We start from the raw sequence: 18,498 nt of genomic DNA on the forward strand, positions 1-18,498 counted from the left end.
GGAAAGGGTCAGTCTTTTCTCTGCATATTGATTGAGTGGGCCTGTGTTTTGTATGTCCCTTTGTATGGTTAGGACCTGACCCTACAAATTACCACTGCTGTATATAATTAAACAGAGCATCTGAAGAAGCAGGTACACATGAAATTCAGTGGCCCTGCTTAATTATTTTTTAATTAAAATCATAGCTGAAAAGTGATGTACAAAAGAACCCATATGCACAGGCATGTTTATATAATAGAAATATGAATAAATTGCTTATGATATTTATAATGGGTCCATATGAAAATCACACCCCACTGCGCAGTGAAAACTCCCAACAATAGTAGATTTATTTTGAAATAACTAGAGGATATTATTTAGCCATGGGAATTGGGGGCAGATTGGGTACTTGCAGGGGCAGCACACCCCATTTTGCCTCCTGAGGCAAAATGAGAAGGTGCTGTCCTACTGCCACAGCGTCCCTCACTTGGGAAACAGAAAGCAAAAATAGCCTAATAGCTACAAAGAAGCACTGCCATCGGTTTCATATGTGTTGACATTCATACGCACAGGTGTCAAAATGCCTCCTGTATCACTTGGATCTGGGGTGCTCCTGACTGGGCAACCCTAGTTCAAAATGTGTCAGCCAAGATACTGTCTGAGACCCACTGCAAAGCTCAAATTAAACCAGCACTAAAAGAACAGCACTAGTTGCCAGTTAGTTTCCAGACAGAATTCAAGGCAGTCGTTCTTAGCTTTAGAACCCTGAATGAACTGGGATCAGGAAATGTCAGGAAAGTGGCATCTGGCATATTCTGAGAACATGAAAATCCCGTAAGGCTTTTGTTGGTGCTACCTGCTGTTTGAAACTCTCTTTTGACAAAGACTTGCCAGACTCACGGCCTGTGGTTGTTCCAGTGGCGTAGCGTGGGTTGTCAGCACCCGGGGCAAGGCAAGTAATTTGCGCCCCCTAACCCTAACCCCCAGATGTTGCACCCAGTGCCGCCGGCCCCCCCTGCACCCCCCACGCTACGCCACTGGGTTGTTTAGATGGCTGGTGCAAATGTTTGTTTCAGAGAACCTTTTTATACTGTCACTGATGGCGATTCAGTGTGTATAGATTTGTAATGTTTTTTTGTTTAGATCTGTCATTCCTAAAATTTGATGGCAACACTTAAATATATTTTCATGGTTTTGCAGTTGCTTTTACAACTTGTAGCCTGAGCCAATTAACTGTTTGCTTAGCTGCTAGGGCACCCCTGGCTTCCTGATCCCCTGGTCTCTGGAATGCACTAGCCGTGGCAAATAGGACTGTTATTGCTGTGGCACTGCCCACCTGGGGCCACTCCTAACTATTTAGCTGGAAACTAAGGCCTGGCACCAGAGCTGAGTGCCAAAGGGCAACATAAGACAGCTGCCCTTTGGTGTAGCTATTTGGAATGACTCAAAGGGATCTAGAGGTTAAAGGGGGAGGTTTTCCTATTTGTTAACATTGAAGTTGATGTTGCTTTTTATAACATTTATTGGCCTAGGCCTCCTTCTCATTTTTAGAGAGAATTTTGCTGTGTATGAATGTATTATTGATTTTCCCCTTTTTCTTCTGCAACTGAGCATTAGATGATCGGGTTTTCTTTTCAGTAATTAGCAGCTTAAATCAAATGTCAAAGTTTGTGTAACCAAAACAATTGGCCAGTTGACTGAATAGTTGATATATATTGATTCACTGTAGCAGAACAATAAACTTAATTGATTGAATTTATTGATTTGTTTTGACTTGGTACACACACCTGCTTTATAGTGGAGGGGTGTGTGAAGAAAGGTAGCTACACTTTTCAGTTCAGATCAAATGGCAATTCACTCCCACAGCAGATCTAATTCTAAAAACACTTCTATCATAATATTGCGGGGGGGGGGGTATTTTAAAAGAAAATTTAAATGGTAGCCATTGTCCATCTGCAACACAACTCCTCCCCCCCTCATTAATATTAGAAAAAAAGACTTAAGATAGTAGGATTGAATTCAATATTAGTCATACTCCAAGTAGGCTCCCTACAATTAATGGACAGGACTAACTTGAGTCCATTGGATATAACTCAAAATGCTAAAAAAGAAAAGCATCCCTCCAAACAAAGAGTCAAAAGAAAAAACTCACATTTTTGATAATTCCAGGCATTAAACACACACGTTTATTTGGAACTGAAATGCAAGTAACATAACCTGGAACTTACTCCTGTATAGGCTGCTGTGTTCCATTCAGAGCTGCATATAAGCACAAAGTTAAATCGAGGTTGTCTCTGGGGCAGGGAAGGCTTTTCAGCAAAGGAGCTTTTGTAGTTTGCAATAAAGATTTTCATTGTGACAGACGAAATAATCATTGTGGCAGGCCACTCCATTGATAGCTGGGTCAGACAGGGCAGGCGGCGTAAAGTGAAAAACATTATTTCATGGTCTGTCATTTTGATTCAAGTATGTTAAGGCTTGTCATAATTCTTTGCACTATAAAAGAAAATTACTTGAGCCCAATAACTTCTGTCAAGTCTCCTCTGTATCCAAAACTACATACGGGAAGACACAGCCGTCAAGGGAGTACAACTGCCTTGATGCAGCAGTGGGAGTAAGTGTACTTTAGAGATGCTTTTCTTTGAAATGTGCTATTTGCAGTTGCTTAGCCTGTCAATGAAAGAGGATTACTGGGTTAGGCAAGGGTATCAATGCCTATTTTCTGCTGCGGGTTAAAAAAACCACCAAAAACCAACCCATGGGAACAGCCATTCACAGTGCAATCCTAAGAGTACTCCAGACCTTTGAATCAGAATCACAGCTTCTGTAGAGTTGGGAGAGATCCAAGGGGTTGTCTCGTCCAGCCCCCTGGAATGCAGGAATTTTTGTTTGAATGGCAGTAGATATCCTTTTTATTTAGAATGAAAAAAAGGGAAAGAAACACAGTATTCCTAAATGGAGTAACACTGTGTTTGGATTCTCTGATGCAGTTTCCTGGTGCATTCTGGAATACTCTCTCTAGGGAGGTGCACCTGGAGCCATCATTATATATCTTCAGGTGCTGGGCAAAAACCTTCCTTTTTAACCAGGCCTTTGACTCTTAACTATCTATGACCTTTTAGACTGGGTGGTATGTATTAACATCCCCCCCCCCGGGTTTTAATGTACTGGGGGGGGGGTAAGGACTCAGCTAGATTGGTAAAGAAAAAGTGTCACACAGTGAAACCTCGGTTCCCAAATGCCCCCATTTTGGAACGTTTCAGCTTCTGAATGCCAAAAACCCGGAAGTAAGTGTTCTGGTTTTCGAACGTTTTCTGGAAGCCAAACGTCTGATGCGGCTTCCGCTGGAGTGCAGGAAGCTCCTGCAACCAATTGGAAGCCTTGCCTCGGTTGTCAAACATTTCGGAAGCTGAACAGGCTTCCGGAATGGATTACGTTTGACAACCAAGGTTTGACTGTATATGCATTATAACACTGTGACACCAGGTGGTGGTGTGGAGTTCTGCTTTTGCCAACGCGATTTGTCATACAAAGTTTAAAACGTGTTTAACTGAAACGCTTCTTTGATGTGTCTAGATGCAGCCCATGTCTAGTGACTACCTAGCCAGGACTTGTGACGATGAAGAGACAGACAGTAGAAGTCATTGCCCAGCCAAATACTCCATGGTTTGCACCCAGCCCAAGTCTTGAGTGACTTTGTGAAGTTCTCACAGGACTTCATCAAGCCTGAAGTAAACAGTATTTCTCCCAGCCTGTATTGAATTTGAATATATATTCCCACCTGTATCTTTATTGGATTTGAAATTGTTTTTACATATTATTATTTTTGTTTTGTTTTTATATATGGATTTTTTTTAAAAAAAAGGTTTTTACATACACATACACACAAACACACGCATGCACACACAAACACACACACACACACACACACACACACACACACACACACACTGTAATTGGTTTTTTTTATTGTTGATAGGTTTCTTGTTTTTTGTTTACTATGAAATTGCTTCAGCATATTTCATGGAAAATGATCCATAAATGGAATTGAATCAATCAAACAAACAAACAAATAATCCCTCTGAGATTACCTGCACTGAGCCTCTGGAACAGAATGGGTTATAAAAATAAATAAACATTGGAATAATTTTATTTGGAAGACTGAACTTCAAAATGTGAAATTCCTTTCCCCAGAACATTGACTACACAGCAGTATATTTTGCCAATATTTCGCAAAGGTCTGCTAATATATCCAGTGTTTCAGTACTCATGGTAGTCAAGTAAAATGGTAGCCAAAGCCAGGAAAGAAAAATGAGTGTTGGTAAAAAAAACTGGTCTTCTTCCAACTGGGTATGTAGCATTATTTAGCTGAAATCTAGTGCATATAAATAACTGGGGCAAGTGGAGAAAAAGCTATTGTGCCCACTAAAATGTTATACCAAAATAAAACCCCCAAACTTTATCTAGTGTGTGGCTGTCCCCAGTTCTGACTGATTTTTCCGTCTGGCACCATGAGTTTGACTTCCCAGCAAATGTCGAGCCTACTTAGAAGTTCGGCAGGCGCCTTCAGCACAGAGAGGAAACTTTAGCCTGTGAGAGAAATTGGCTCAACTCCAACGCTCTAGGGAGTGCTCAAATGGAAAGTACAGTATGCATAAAAGATTTTGCACTCTGGGAGATATTTGTGTGGCACAAGGCAGCCAGCAGAGATTGGGTTTCATCCAAACTGAACAAGGGGAGAGAAGGGAGTAGAGAGAGGGGAGGCACCTCGCTGTGGTAAACTTCTGTCAGAAGCTACTCGGAGCAATGTGAAGCTTGCCCTAGCGTAGAAGGAGGCGGCGAATATATGCCATGTCAGTTTTTGTACTTAAACATTCCTACATTTTCTGAATAAAAAGTTGGCTGTGGTCCTCGCGTTAAAGCAATGGAACTTTACTGTTGTGAACCTACATGCTCATAATAGGAAATATTGGTTGCTTGCTAGAGGGGATTCCCCATACTTCTTGCACAGCTGCAGTTCTGTTTTGCCAACAAAGCTCTGGTGACATGTTTCATGCTGCCATCTTGTGGAGTAAGGGAGAGGACCTGTGGGGGCTGGAAATCGAACCGTTTTAAATCTTGGAGTAGCACAGGGGATTTTGAGGAGAAAGGGAAATGTGAGATTCTCAATTAAAGCACTTCTCTGCTCAAGCAGGCAGGGTCCTTTTCTTCACAGTGATGCTCTCCTTGATTTACAAGCTGGAAAGATAGAGCTGTCAGTGCAAGCCTATGTTTGCCTGCTCAGAAGTTAGCTCTATTGAGTTGCAGAGGATTACTTCCAGGTAAATGTGTAAAGTATCAAAGCCTCAGTGTCCATGCTTTTGTTTTCTTCTTCATTCATCTTGTGTTATTTTAATTTGTTGCAGGTGATGAGGCCTCCCTTGTGGGAAATTTGGTTATATTGATATCTCTGCTAGAGCCGCTTATCTTTCATTTAAATAGTTATTTGGCTTGTACAATATATCAGTTGTCTACTTTTCTGATAATAGTAGCACAAATATGGGCTTGCTTATACTTAAGCCTCTTTATGTGGGTCAGACACAGAGGGAGAAAGGGTCAATAAATGACTAAGTTGGCTCAAAAAGTAAAAATAATTTAAAAACCCTCTCAGTGGATGTGACATGTATTTGCTGGGTGTCTGGCATACCTCCCTGAGAAGTTTCTCCATACTGATGCCTATGTCTAGAATGCCCTCCCTCCTGACATCTGGAAGGTAACAGCTGTGTGTGATTCCAGATTTTCTTGGAAATGCACCTGTTTGCTCAAGCTTTCCCTACTACTATTGCTACTACTTATATACCACCCTATACCCAGAGGTCTCAGGGCATTTCACAGAGCAAAACCAAAATACATAATAAAAATAAAAACAACACAATAACCCCCTCCCCAAAAAGCCACATTTTAAAAGGGCATAGGATGTCAATCAGATCAACCAAAGGCCTGGTTTAAAAAGGACATTTTTGCCTTGCGCCTAAAGGTGTATAACGAAGGTGCCAGGAAAACTTCCTGGGGGAGAGCATTCCACAGACGAGGAGCCACTGCAAAGAAGGCCCGTTCTCGTGTTGCCACCCTCTGGACCTCTCGAGGAGAAGGCACACGAAGAAGGGCCTCAGAAGATTCTGCATTTAATTTTGGTTTTAATCTTTGCAAATCCTTTTCAGTTTGCTTTGTCAATGATAAGTAGTATGTAAATATTATTATTATTATTATTATTATTATTATTATTATTATTATTATTATTTTATTTAAATATCATTTGGAATTTCCCTTGAAAAATTGCTCAGATATTAGAAAGTGAGCTATTTTTTTCTGATCTGGCAAGAGATATTTCTTTTAGATCATGAAAATGTTTGATGGGTGAGGGAGGTTGTAACTTTTCAAAGTCTCATATCAATTTTGTGAGTGGTAAGGTAGGAAGCCATGTCAGTGCCTTTCTTTAACACCTTTGTTTGTACTCTGAGCATCTCCATCATATGATAGAAAACCAGCCTCTGTTTCTTTGAATCTGCCATTGGGCATGCAGGTGGGTGCTGTGGAGCTTGCTCTGTCCTAAGGACTGGAATGTTATTCCTGCCCAAGAACATGCCTAACTGTAGCAGCTCTGCGGGATGAAGAAGGAAAGAACAAAATGGGCCAGCATTTGTGTGACGGAATCAAGTAAGAGACACAAAGTCTCTAAAGAGCCCATCCTATAACCCCCTTTTGGCAAAACATCTCAGTTATTTAAATAGACAATTCCTGCTTTTGAAAATTAGGTGAACCAAAAGCTGTAACACCAGCACCATTTATCTGCTGACCCAATGTGAGAAGGCTCTCTGGTGCAACTAGTGGTCAGCATCTTTCTTTCTCTACAATTCAACAACAACAACAACAAAAACCAGCATCCTGTGTTTGAGGGTAAGATGGCCACTGCTGCATATACACTATAGATTTAAAGCATTCACAGTACATTTCCCCCAACAAAGAGTTCTGGGTATCCAATGCCCGATTGCCCAGTGCTGTTGCTTCCATTTTCCTTTCTTCCTTCTTTTGCTCTTCAATGCTGCTGGTATGCTTTGCTGCTGTTTTGTTGTTTGCCTCCCCCCAATTCTTGGCCTTTTGCTCCTGTTCCTTGGAGACAGCAACTGCCCAGCAACTGTCCCCAAACAGCAGGAACTACGGCCAGAAGATGAGATTTATCTCTTCACTCAACCTACGTGACTCAGAAGGAATTCAGTAAAAAGGCCAACAGACTTCCTCTTGCATGACATGCATCACTATAGTTGGGTGAGAGAGATGAAAGATACTTCAGAGTGCTGGGCTGGTGCCTGCCTCTGGGCATGAGGCCACCAGAGAGTGTCTGATACTCTAGGAGGATAGCAAGTTTCTTCTGTAGGGTGGCTGTGTCTGCAAGAATCTGGGGGGGGGGGGGGGGAGAGGACAACCCAACACTGCCCTACCTTGACACGACGCACCCACAGACATTGGCATCAGCTGAGCAGCAGGTGATGCTTTGGTTGCCCTTTAAGAAACTCACTGGCACCAACACCTAGCAGGGATGGGTCTAAAGAGTAAAGATCAGGTTGCTACTTTTGCTGAAGCTTCTTATGCAATAGGCGTTTTCTCCCAGATTGGAAGAGACCAGTCACCAGCTTGTTCCAACATGCCTGGCCCAAATTCATAACCCTGTCACCCCACATTAGCTTATGCAGTTTAGGAGGTAAACACTGAACAATGGCTAGCCTTCAAAGATGGAAGTTGGTGGGAACGTTAAGAGGAAGTAACAAAAACAAAAGCAAATCCATGGCATATTGCAGTCCATGGGAACTTATGTCATAATAAATTTGTTCGTCTCTAAGGGACTGCCATACTCTTGCTTTATTTTCCATACCATACAGATTCAAGAGGCTAAGGTGAATAATTATTTTCTGACGTGTTTGCAGTTTGCGTGCAGATAACGTGTTCAGACAGTGTGTGTGCGTGAAGAGAATCTTTTCTTGATTTGGTTACTGATCAGGTACAGAGGTGTGGCAAGATTTTCTTCACCTCTTTGCACAATATTATGGATGGCTTTTACTGAGTGGTGGCATGCACCCCATCCATATGTTAACTTTAGTTTCAGGTGTGACTGTGGTGTGCATATGGCTTCCTTCTGTATCCAAGTAGTGAAGAAAACTAGTAGAAACTGAGCCAGATCCAGCAAATTACAAGTGATTTCTTTGTGATGTGTGGTGTGTGTGTGTGTTGGGGTGGGGTGTATATGAGAGAACCAGATCCCATAAAAATAAAACACTTTACTCCCGTTAAACACTCTGTTGTGTAAATTCCATATCTCAGGGCCCTGTATACCAACCTGGACCAGGTTAGGGGTGAGACGTTTTGTTTTTAGCCATTTCTGGAATCTCTCTGTTTTCCACAAGACTCGCTCGATGCTGCAGCTTTTTGTGTGGGTAAGAAAAGTGCAAATCCTCTTGTCTGCTTGGTCGTGCTGGTATTTTGTGGTTAATCTGGAGAGATCCACTGGCCGCCAACTTATGGTGTCATCTGAGTAGTTCCCAGAGTAGTAGGAGAGGTAGTTGGGAGGGAGTTTTAAACTGGAAGAAAGCCAGCTGTCAAACCTGCCATCAAATCAAGACATGCAATGTTGTTAATCTACCTTAGCACAGCTAAGCACCAGCAGACCGCAGTGCCTGCCAAATTCTCACATTTCCAGGTAGGATTCCAAAACAAATCTATAAGGTGGCTAAGTAGTATCCACTCTTTATTAGGGCACAGAGCCTTTATCAAGCAGGCTCTATTCTTTGAAACTGGATAAAGCTATCACTTATTCCCCCTCCACTCCAATTCCACACAATAATATCCAGGAGTGAAGTTAAATTGGAAAGCAGCCACAGAAGGGGTGCTTATAAAACAAACCGAAGAAATAACTATAACATCTAAATGTCTGTTGTTGTAATAATAATATATTTACATACCCCTTGATATGAAAAATTCCTAGTTTACATAAAGCACACTAAGATTTTTTTTTAAAAAAATAAATCTATATACTGCATATAACCAAAATGCATCGGTAAAAACAGAGACATCATCAATAAAACATTCAGTTATATATCAACAACAAAACAGAGCAGTGTGGTGAATCTTATAGGCCAGGGAGGAACCTGCTTAAATTGATGGGTCTTCCAGAGGTGTTTAAAGCTTGCTACATGGCGCTGTGAGTTAAACCACAGAACCTAGGGCTTGCTGATCAGAAGGTCGGCAGTTCGAATCCCCATGATGGGTGAGCTCCTGTTGTTCGGTCCCTGCTCCTGCCAACCTAGCAGTTTGAAAGCACGAAGTGCAAGTAGATAAATAGGTACCGCTTCGGCAGGAAGGTAAACGGTGTTTCTGGCATTACTCTGGTTCTCCAGAAGCGGCTTAGTCATGCTGGTCACATGACCCGGAAGCTGTCTGCGAACAAACGCCGGCTCCCTCGGCCAGTAAAGCGAGATGAGCGCCGCAACCCCAGAGTCATCCACGACTGGACTTAACGGTCAGGGTTCCCTTTACCTTTACTATTTCTGCCTCAAAAACAATACTAGGAGGGCTGTTTCTGAGCGTAGATGGAAGACTAACCATTGGCCTTGTTGACTGGGGCCAGTGGTCAAGATAAAGGCATTCAGTCAGTAACACTTCCTAATACAAATCTGACAATGATGATAATAATTGGGCACAAGAAACAGACACTAAGTTCCTTTGTGCAATTGAAAATGGAGAACCGCCTATGTCTTCATAGAACCATAAATCATAGAATTGTAGAGTTGGAAGAGGGACCCCAAGGGTCATCTAGTCCAAGCCCCTGCAATGCAGGAATCTCAGCTAAAGCATCCATGACAGATGGCCACCCAACCTCTGCTTAAATACCTCCAAAGAAGGGGAGTCCACAACCTCCTGGTGGAGACTGCAAAATACTTAGACAACTGGAAACAGTCAAATGCTCAGCTAATATTTGTGACATTCACTCAGATGTAGTTCACGACAGCACACTTTTTGGCCTTATACGCATGTTATTTCTGAGGCTTTCCTCTCTCATTTGCTATTGTTTATGAGAGGGAGCCTTCTCCTTTTTTTCTACTTTTCCTGAGGAAGTAAATGGAGCCAATTCAGGGTTCTCTTGTTTCATTATGCCCCTCAATCAGTTGTGTGCATGTACACAAACACTTTCTTCTCTCTCCTACAAGCTATTTTATATAAGAATTATTCTTTGTTATTACAATTTATCCCATTTTTATCGCACCCTGCCTCCCAAAGGAGCCCGGGGCAGCAGATGCATAGATAAAACATTCAAATAATGTTGACTCCTCATGAACCTCTTCGTTATTTAGTCTAATGGCAGGCATTCAAGAAAATTTCCCAATTGTTCCAATTTTCCATGTGAATGTAGAAAAAATATCCTTATCTAACCCCATCATGAATTTAATGTTAATCATTGAGAGCTGAAGACAGTCTGGCAAGGTTGTTTGGGTTACAGCTGGGTTAGAATGCAAGCTCATGCAGATCCATCAACAAAACAAAACTAGATTCCATGCTTTAAAACTTGCCTTCCCCTTGCATAAATTTAATTTTTAGAATGCACATGCATATCTTCCTTTGGATCTTGAGAAACTGGATCTTGAGAGATGTGTACAGTTTTAGGCACAGAATCCCTTGCTTTAAAACCAATTCTAGCAGAATCCCTTCGGAGTGTGTGGTTTGAGCATGAGTATCTTAAAATTGATTTCATTTCTCCTTTACAAAACTGACTGAAATCTAAACCTTTATCTCCTCTGAGTTTGGGAGAATCTTGAATTGGCAAGTTAGATTTGTGGATGATCACAGAGACAGTGTAATCCTCTGCATGTTTGCTCAGAAGTAAGTCCCATTGGAGCCTACTCGTGGAACACAGGGAATCATTGTGGTGTAGGAGGTAGACGACTTACCTTCAACTATGAAGACCTGTATTCACATCCCAAATTAGCTATGTAACTGACTGAGTGCCCTTGGGCTAGTCACTATCGCTCAGCCTAGAATACCCCACATGCAAGATGACAGGATAAAATGGGGAGGAACCATTTATGCAACCTTCAGCACCTTACATGGCCTGACTTGCAAGGAATCTACCACAGCCTTAAACAGAAATAATGACTGCTCCCCACATCAAATGAGGGCCGTTTTTTGCATGGTCGCACGCAACACACACACCCCCCGATCCTACGTGGCTCCCTAAAATACAACCTGGCTTTGCCCCCTCCCACGCTGGATACCTGGAGGTTCCTGCCTAACCTCAGTTAACCAATCCCAGTGGTGGCGTTGCCAGGAGAGTTGGCCAGGTAGGGTGGGACCACACTGCCCACACAATAGAGGGTGGAACTTACCTGGGAGTCCTCAGTCGGCTCCAGAGCTTCTCCCACCCTGCCCTCTCTCAGTTATGCCTTCTTTTGCAGGTTAACCTCTTCTCCACAGGTATGCGGACGCTGCTACGTCATTGGTTGCTGTTAAAGGACCCGGAAGGAATTTCCCTGCATTGACAGGTTTTGCCTTCCCCATAGTAAAATGTCACAACTTTGGCGGTTTCAGGCCTTGGGCGGAATCCTTTAGTCTATCTTCCCTAAATGGGGGGGCATGAACCGGTGACCCATGCCACCCCTGTGGCAGCGATCCCAGGGCTCCTCGTTAAAGGGGTTGCATGAAATTAGAATGCAGAACTCCCACAATTTTCTGGATTAATGGGGTTGCCACTTGATTTTTCCCCCCTCGAACCAAATAATCCAGAAATGAGTGCTAGACTTCCACTAGCTTTTCAGCAGTGGCTTTTTCATATCATGTGAAAGATCACATAAAATGTGGAAGTTAACAGGTAACTTCATGAAAGCAAAATAAAGTGCTGTCTGAATGCAACCTGTTAAATGAGTAATTCTTAGATATTCAGCACTCCCCCCCCCCCTTTTACTGACTCTGCTCCTTTCACTTTGACAGCAACCTGACATGGAGAATTTTTGAAAAGTGATGCTTTGCCTAACTTGGTGTGGAGTTACAAAGATGGGAAGAGCTTTGCCTGCTACATTTGTGCACCTCAGGAACAAGCGCAGGAGGGAGTAAAAACAATCTGGGCAGCAGTCTTAATGTCAGCTTTGAGAATTCAAAGTTGTGTTTCATTTCAGGACCCAGGAAATCTGAGGGGCATTTTTACTTTACTTTATTTTAATATCTGATTGTTGCTCATGCAAGGGAGACAGAGGAGACATTTGCAATGCCAATGGACATTATGGTTAATACAGGATTCACATTTTCATGTCTAAACCTAATGAAGCAATAGCGTCTTTAAGCATATGTAAAAATGCCTATAGGTATATATTGGGAGGCGGGGGCGGACTTTTAAGTGGTCCTTAAATAAGAGTCAATGTGGTCTACAGCAACAGCAGGCACTGTAACTCTCCAATAGTTAGACTTAAGCCCTAAAGGCACACCCTTCCATTGTCTCCTCAGACAGATAAATGCCAACAGGGACAGGTCCAAGGGGCTAATTTGGTATTGAGAGAGTGGTGCTGAGGTGAAGTCCCCTGTTCTGCCATGAAACAAGATGCAGCCTCCTTCTTGGCCTAAGTTCTCCAACTATGAAATGGGAATTTCCAAGGCAAGCCTAACAGAGTTCCTTTGAGGACAAACTTTATGAAGGTTGTGAAGTGGTTTGTATGCAAGTGATTCATAATTGCCATTGTTCATTGCAATCAATTAAAACTGCTGCATCCTATCATTAACACTCAGTACCAACAAGAACATAAATTAACCCAAACGGATGTCTTCATCCGGAAACCTGCAGGGCAAAGGTAAAAAGCTCTGGGAACATGACTCTATCTGCATTTAACCAGTTCACCAATGACCTGACATGCTTTGTAAATGCTTATCATGGGTGTTGCCAGAATAGCAGCTCACTCTTACATCAAGTTATTTAATCTCAGGCTTTAAAAGCAATATTACCACATAGACCAGAACTCATTACTCAACAGGGTGGGGAGCTAGTAATTCCATTTTGCTAATGAGAGTTAATCCAGACAAAGATAAGAAAAGAGGAGTAGCGTGAAGTTGCATGATAACAGAACAGGTATGAATTACCACTTCTTAGAATGAATGATACGTTTCATTCAGAATGGTTTTGATATACTCAGAATCAGCAGAATCTACTACAGCCTGAAGTGAAATAAATAAAGCATACCTATGGTCCACCCATGGTGGATTTCTCTTTTTTTTGGGGGGGGGGATTCAGCATCTCCCTTCCCCACCCCTGCACCTGTCATGGTACCTGTTTGCTATTAAACCCTTCCATCCAGTGAAGAAGCTGTAGCAAAGGGCTAATCAGAATGAGCAAATTAAGACCATGAGCTGCAAAAAACTGCATAACAGGGACCATCAATGTGGCACCCTTCAGATGTTGCAGACTACAACTCCCAGCATCCCTAGCCATTGAGCATGCTGGCTGTGTTGAAGGGAGTTAGAATCCAGCATACCATGGGCACACTCATTTTATGTGGAGTACAGTGGTGCCTCGCTAGACGAAATTAATTCGTTCCATGATTTTTTTCGTCTAGCGAATTTTTCGTCTTGCGAAGCACGGTGTCGGAAAAGTTTTGGAAAAGCTTCAAAAATCACCAAAAACCTCAAAAAAGGCTACCACACCGCGTGCTATGAGTTGCTCCTCGAAGTCAAGTCGCAACTGTATTAACGGTGTTAAGAAAAAGGAAACAAACTTGCAAGACGTTTTCGTCTTGCGAAGCAAGCCCATAGGGAAATTCGTCTTGCGAAGCAGCTCAAAAACCGCAAAACCCTTTCGTCTAGCGAGTTTTTCATCTTGCAAGGCATTCGTCTTGCGGGGCACCACTGTACTGGCTACATTTATTAGGTTGACTGGCAGTGCAAGCAGGCAAGTTGTCTTTCAGGAAAGCTTATTTATCATTAGGAGAGCATTAATAAATCCCTGCTAAGTTGTTTCTGAGGTAATTCAGTGTGAATGATGACTATTTTAAAAACTACTGGTCTGCACTTTAATTAACAGGGTCCCATAAGTATCCTCTTAGTGACAAATAATATATCAGCTCTCCAGTTTCTCCTCTTCATCCAAATACTCCCTTGGGTCTGCCTAACTGCTAGTCAACGATGCCAGGAAAGGTGCCCACCTTCCTCAGCCATAAAGAGAAACAGGAGGGTGTGGAGTGGGTGATGTGGCGATGGGCAGATTTAGGTTAGCTTGTGCCCAAGACACTGATTCTGTTGTTGTTGTTGTTCTTTTGAATCTGCTCTTCTGTATATTTTCCTTTATGTGGAGCACTTACTCTCTAGACATTATACATATTATGCAGAGCCAAACCATAATATAGAAAAATTTGCCCTTTAAGGTTTGTTTGCCCACCTCCTTGGCAACTGTCCACCAGCTGGTGAAAACCTTTCAGGAGATAACGTTGTATATGATGAACGTTGTTTGTGGTTTATGTCTGCTGGGTCTGCTTTCATTCATAGATAGATATTGTTTTGTATTGTGTTTTATTATGGGGATGATGTATTTTAGTTGTTGTAAGCTACTCTGCAAAAGCACTAGAAGGGTGGGTTATGTGTCACTAAATCAACAAATAAGTCCAGTTTGTCTCCAAATTCACACCAGACCAAGAGTGGACGAAGACCTATCCTTGACTCCTGAGTGGTTCTTAATGAACTCTTTACTTTCTCTCCCATGTATATTAGCAAAAATATGCAGGCTGTAGATATTCTGTACATTGCCAGGGTTCTTGCAATCTATAGGTTTTTCCTCTAGAGTCACGACCCACCTGTCATAATGACAGGCATTTTAGTGGTTTAAATATAAATGTAAAACGCAAAATGAGTCTTTTATAGCAACTCCACCAATGCTTTTTATTACTTTAGTGAAGTATATTTTATATAGAAGCAGATACCCAAAAATGTAATTTGACTCTGTTTGGTGTAATAGTAATAATATAGCTAGTGGTGCATTAAAACTATAATTTATTAATATAGCAATTTTTTCACCACCATGCTGCCAATTCCTTAAAAGCACCTTTCCGTATATAAATCATATTAGAAGAGAGTGAACTCGTCCCTTTTAAAACTCTTTACCTGCTGTCATCTACCTTAATAACTTTTATCTTGGCTATCTCTGCTTTGTGAATCTGAAATAGATCTAATGATTATGATAATGGTTTGTGTAGATGTTTTACTCTCACTAGAAGAATATTTATGTTTGACAATTGTCCTGACATGCTTAACAAAATCCTGGCAAGATGAAAATGCTTGAGCCTCGTTCATGCTTCAGTCAATTTTGATAATGTAAAGAAAAATAAATCCTTCAGCACAGCCCACCTAAAGTAGAACTCTTATTATGAGCTGGGTTTGACATTTTGAAGTGCTATGCAGCCTGAACCCTGCTTACTCCTCCTCCTCCTCCTGCTGTATATTCCCCTTGGGCCTTAAGGTGATCCTAAGGTGAGGCCCTGTTTTGCATGCCACCACCATCAGAGGGTCAGCAGTTGGCTGAAAGAACCCAAGTCTTCTCTGCAGCTGGTGTCCTCCTGACTTTTAGAAGGTTAGAAACTATTTATTCAGGAAAGGCATTTGCATCTGGTAGGTAAATATACAAGGACACAGGTGCCGCTGTGGTCTAAACCACAGAGCCTAGGGCTTGCCGAACAGAAGGTTGGTGGTTCAAATCCCTGCGATGGGGTGAGCTCCTGTTGCTCGGGTTCCTGCTCCTGCCCACCTAGTAGTTTGAAAGCACATCAAAGTGCAAGTAGATAAATAGGCGGGAAGGTGCACTGCTCTGGTTTTGCCAGAAGCAGCTTAGTCATGCTGGCCACATGACCCGGAAAAACTGTCTGCGGACAAACGTTGGCTCCCTCGGCCAGTAAAGCGAGATGAGCACCGCAACCCCAGAGTCGTCCACGACTGGACTTAACGGTCAGGGGTCCCTTTACCTTTAGGCAAATATACTGGATTTATTTAGCAGCTCTGGTGCTACTTGGGGTTTCTGGTGATGGTATACTGGAATTCTAATATTTTGGCCTATATTGTTTTTTTAAAAAACCCAAAAACCAAGACCAGAATGAAGCTGTGAGCTCCTCTAGCCTATGTGGAGCTAACAAGAATAAAAATGAATTTAACATTGCTACAACCGATCACATGAATTCTATTTTTAACACCTTTCCTGGTGTGAATGAAGTGCAGCAGATTCACTCTACACAGCAAAGATGCACATTCTAGGTGGTGGTTGCACTCATATTTTAAAATGTAGCAGTTAAAATTTATTCCTTGTTTACTTCTTTACCCTGACATTTGGCACCTGAGATGTGTATGTTAGGATCTTATTCTCTCGATTGCAGTCTGTTTTAACTGTATTTAAAACAGCATTTGTTTTTAAAAATTTATATGTAATTGTTGTAACCCACCCTGGGACGTCGTGGTGAAGTGAGGGGGTAAGAAATATATATTATTATTATTATTATTATTATTATTATTATTATTATTATTATTATTATTATTTCAGAAGCAACTTTTAAAGAGCTGCCTATAAGCAAAGAGCTCCTGAAAATGGTATTGGTGCAAAATGATTCTGAGACAGGCTAGTCATTTGACAACTTAACAGTGGAGATTTCAAGGGGTCAAAAAAATGTACTGCGCTATATTAGATGTACTGTGCTATATTAGAAGTAAAAAAAACTTGTTTTGATGAATTGGAAGAGCTGCAAAAAGATTCCATTGAGCACATGGATTGATAATATGGACAGATTAACTACATATGAACGAATTGCATGTCGACCCAAAATAAGAATGGATAAATATGAAGAAATCTGGAACGAATATTTAAGAGATAAGGCGGATAGTGGTGGGAGGTAGAGGGGAGAGAGAGGTGGGAAAATATTGTATAAAAACGTGTAGTCATAGGTATATCAGTGTATCCAAATCAGAATTGTCAAATTGTGTTATTACTGTTATCATGGTTTTTGTTGTATGTGTCTTTTGTATGTGTCTTTTAAATGAATTTTTTAAAAAAGAGTTCAGTGAGATTTACTTCCAAGTAAGTGGGCATAGGATTGCACTACAAATTACACAGGGTGACGATGTGGGGATTTACTATGATGGCTGTAAAGGTAATATTCACTACTGACAAGTACACATACAGCAGATATGAACTGGTGACAAATTACATGCTTCAGCTCATCCTCCCAGTGCCCACCACCCCAAGCAGTTGGCAATATTAATAGAGCTAGACTTCCACTTCCCTTCGTCCCCACCCCAAACATGGTACGGAGAGTCTGACCTTATTTCTTCTTTAAAGAACTTCTTGCAAATGGATGTTCCAATGCAGGCATTGCATTTATCAAGTCCCAAAAAAGTTCGGCCAAAACTGTAGCTGAGTTTGACCCGGGGACCTGCAGATGGGGAAACGGTTGCTGCTAAGAAAGTGCTGCAGTTCAGACTCAAGCACAGAAGAGGCAACAGCTTGACCACACATTTAGAGCAAAGGCGATGCAGCCAAGGCCTCATTGCTAGCATCTGCCACTCCTAACTAGCTTCTGATGGTCTCCGATTTCGACTGAAGAACATTTTATTCAAGTGGAGAGTTTTGGCCCAAGAGACTTTGAGCTCTCTTATCTTGCCAGCTGGTTGGTGGCTTCAGAGGATCGGTGGGAAGGAGCATGGACTGGGGTGGGCACAAGGAAATACATGAGGATGCAGATAACTTTTGTTGCTATAGTTACCTTTCCTCTGCTAGGAGCAGCTGTTGACCCACCCATCGCCAAACACAGAATGCAATGAAAGCTTTGCTCATCATAGTGTTGATGGGGACAAACGAAGGATATCCTGTTGAAGGAGCAAAAAGTATTCATCGTGAAATCCAACAGGAACTACTTCTGATAACATGATATCAGACAACAATTATGCTTAGGGCATGTGTAGAATGAGAAATTAATCTTTAGCACTATTTATATTAAAATGCAGACCATCAGATTGCTAAGTTGTTTGTAAGTCCATTTCATTCATATTTGTTTCTCTAATAACTGAATTTATGTCTTTTTTGCCAATGGTAAACACTTTCCTTTAAAACACTGGTGTGGTTTGGTCAGTCATGTACCTTCCAGTTGCTGGCCCACATGCTTTCCAATTTTATTGCTAAAAATATTGTCATTCCTTCTCTTCCTTCTTTCCAAAGCTGAGTATAAGTTCTAGAAAAACTTTGGGAACAAATTATGCAGTTTCCTACCAAATACATGGGAAGGCATAAAAAGTAAGGAGGTATATTTAAGAAGAGCTGTACAACTAAAGTATATAGGCCATGTTCAGCACCTAAGGTCTATGTTAAAGAAATATACTTTAAAGAGAGAGAGATTGAAGTTCATTGTGTCTTTTATTGTATCTGTTATGGGGGAATAACCACGCAGAGTCAGTTCACTGGAGCTCTCCTTGGGGTGATGGGGAAAA

General features: G+C 41.7%; 1 protein-coding gene and 1 long non-coding RNA gene across 2 annotated transcripts in view; one reads left to right on the forward strand and one right to left on the reverse strand.

The window, feature by feature from the left end:
- DIPK2B (divergent protein kinase domain 2B) overlaps positions 1 to 17,677 on the reverse strand; it is a 29,557-nt gene extending 11,880 nt beyond the window's left edge. Inside the window, exons 1-2 of the mRNA XM_081197211.1 lie at positions 17,336 to 17,677; positions 8,351 to 8,615 (exon numbers count right to left, since the gene is read on the reverse strand). Coding sequence (XP_081053337.1) covers positions 8,351 to 8,615; positions 17,336 to 17,571 — 501 coding nt within the window. The 5' untranslated portion in view covers positions 17,572 to 17,677. The remainder of the gene's footprint in view (positions 1 to 8,350; positions 8,616 to 17,335) is intronic.
- On the forward strand, positions 7 to 3,729 carry LOC308588694. Its single transcript, XR_014008883.1, has 2 exons — positions 7 to 896; positions 1,030 to 3,729. It is a non-coding gene; the product is annotated as an uncharacterized lncRNA (long non-coding RNA).
- Positions 17,678 to 18,498: the final 821 nt, after the last annotated feature.

The sequence above is a fragment of the Podarcis bocagei genome (assembly GCF_964188305.1).
Source record: "Podarcis bocagei genome assembly, chromosome: 6".
In the NCBI taxonomy this organism is placed as follows: Eukaryota; Metazoa; Chordata; class Lepidosauria; order Squamata; family Lacertidae; genus Podarcis; species Podarcis bocagei.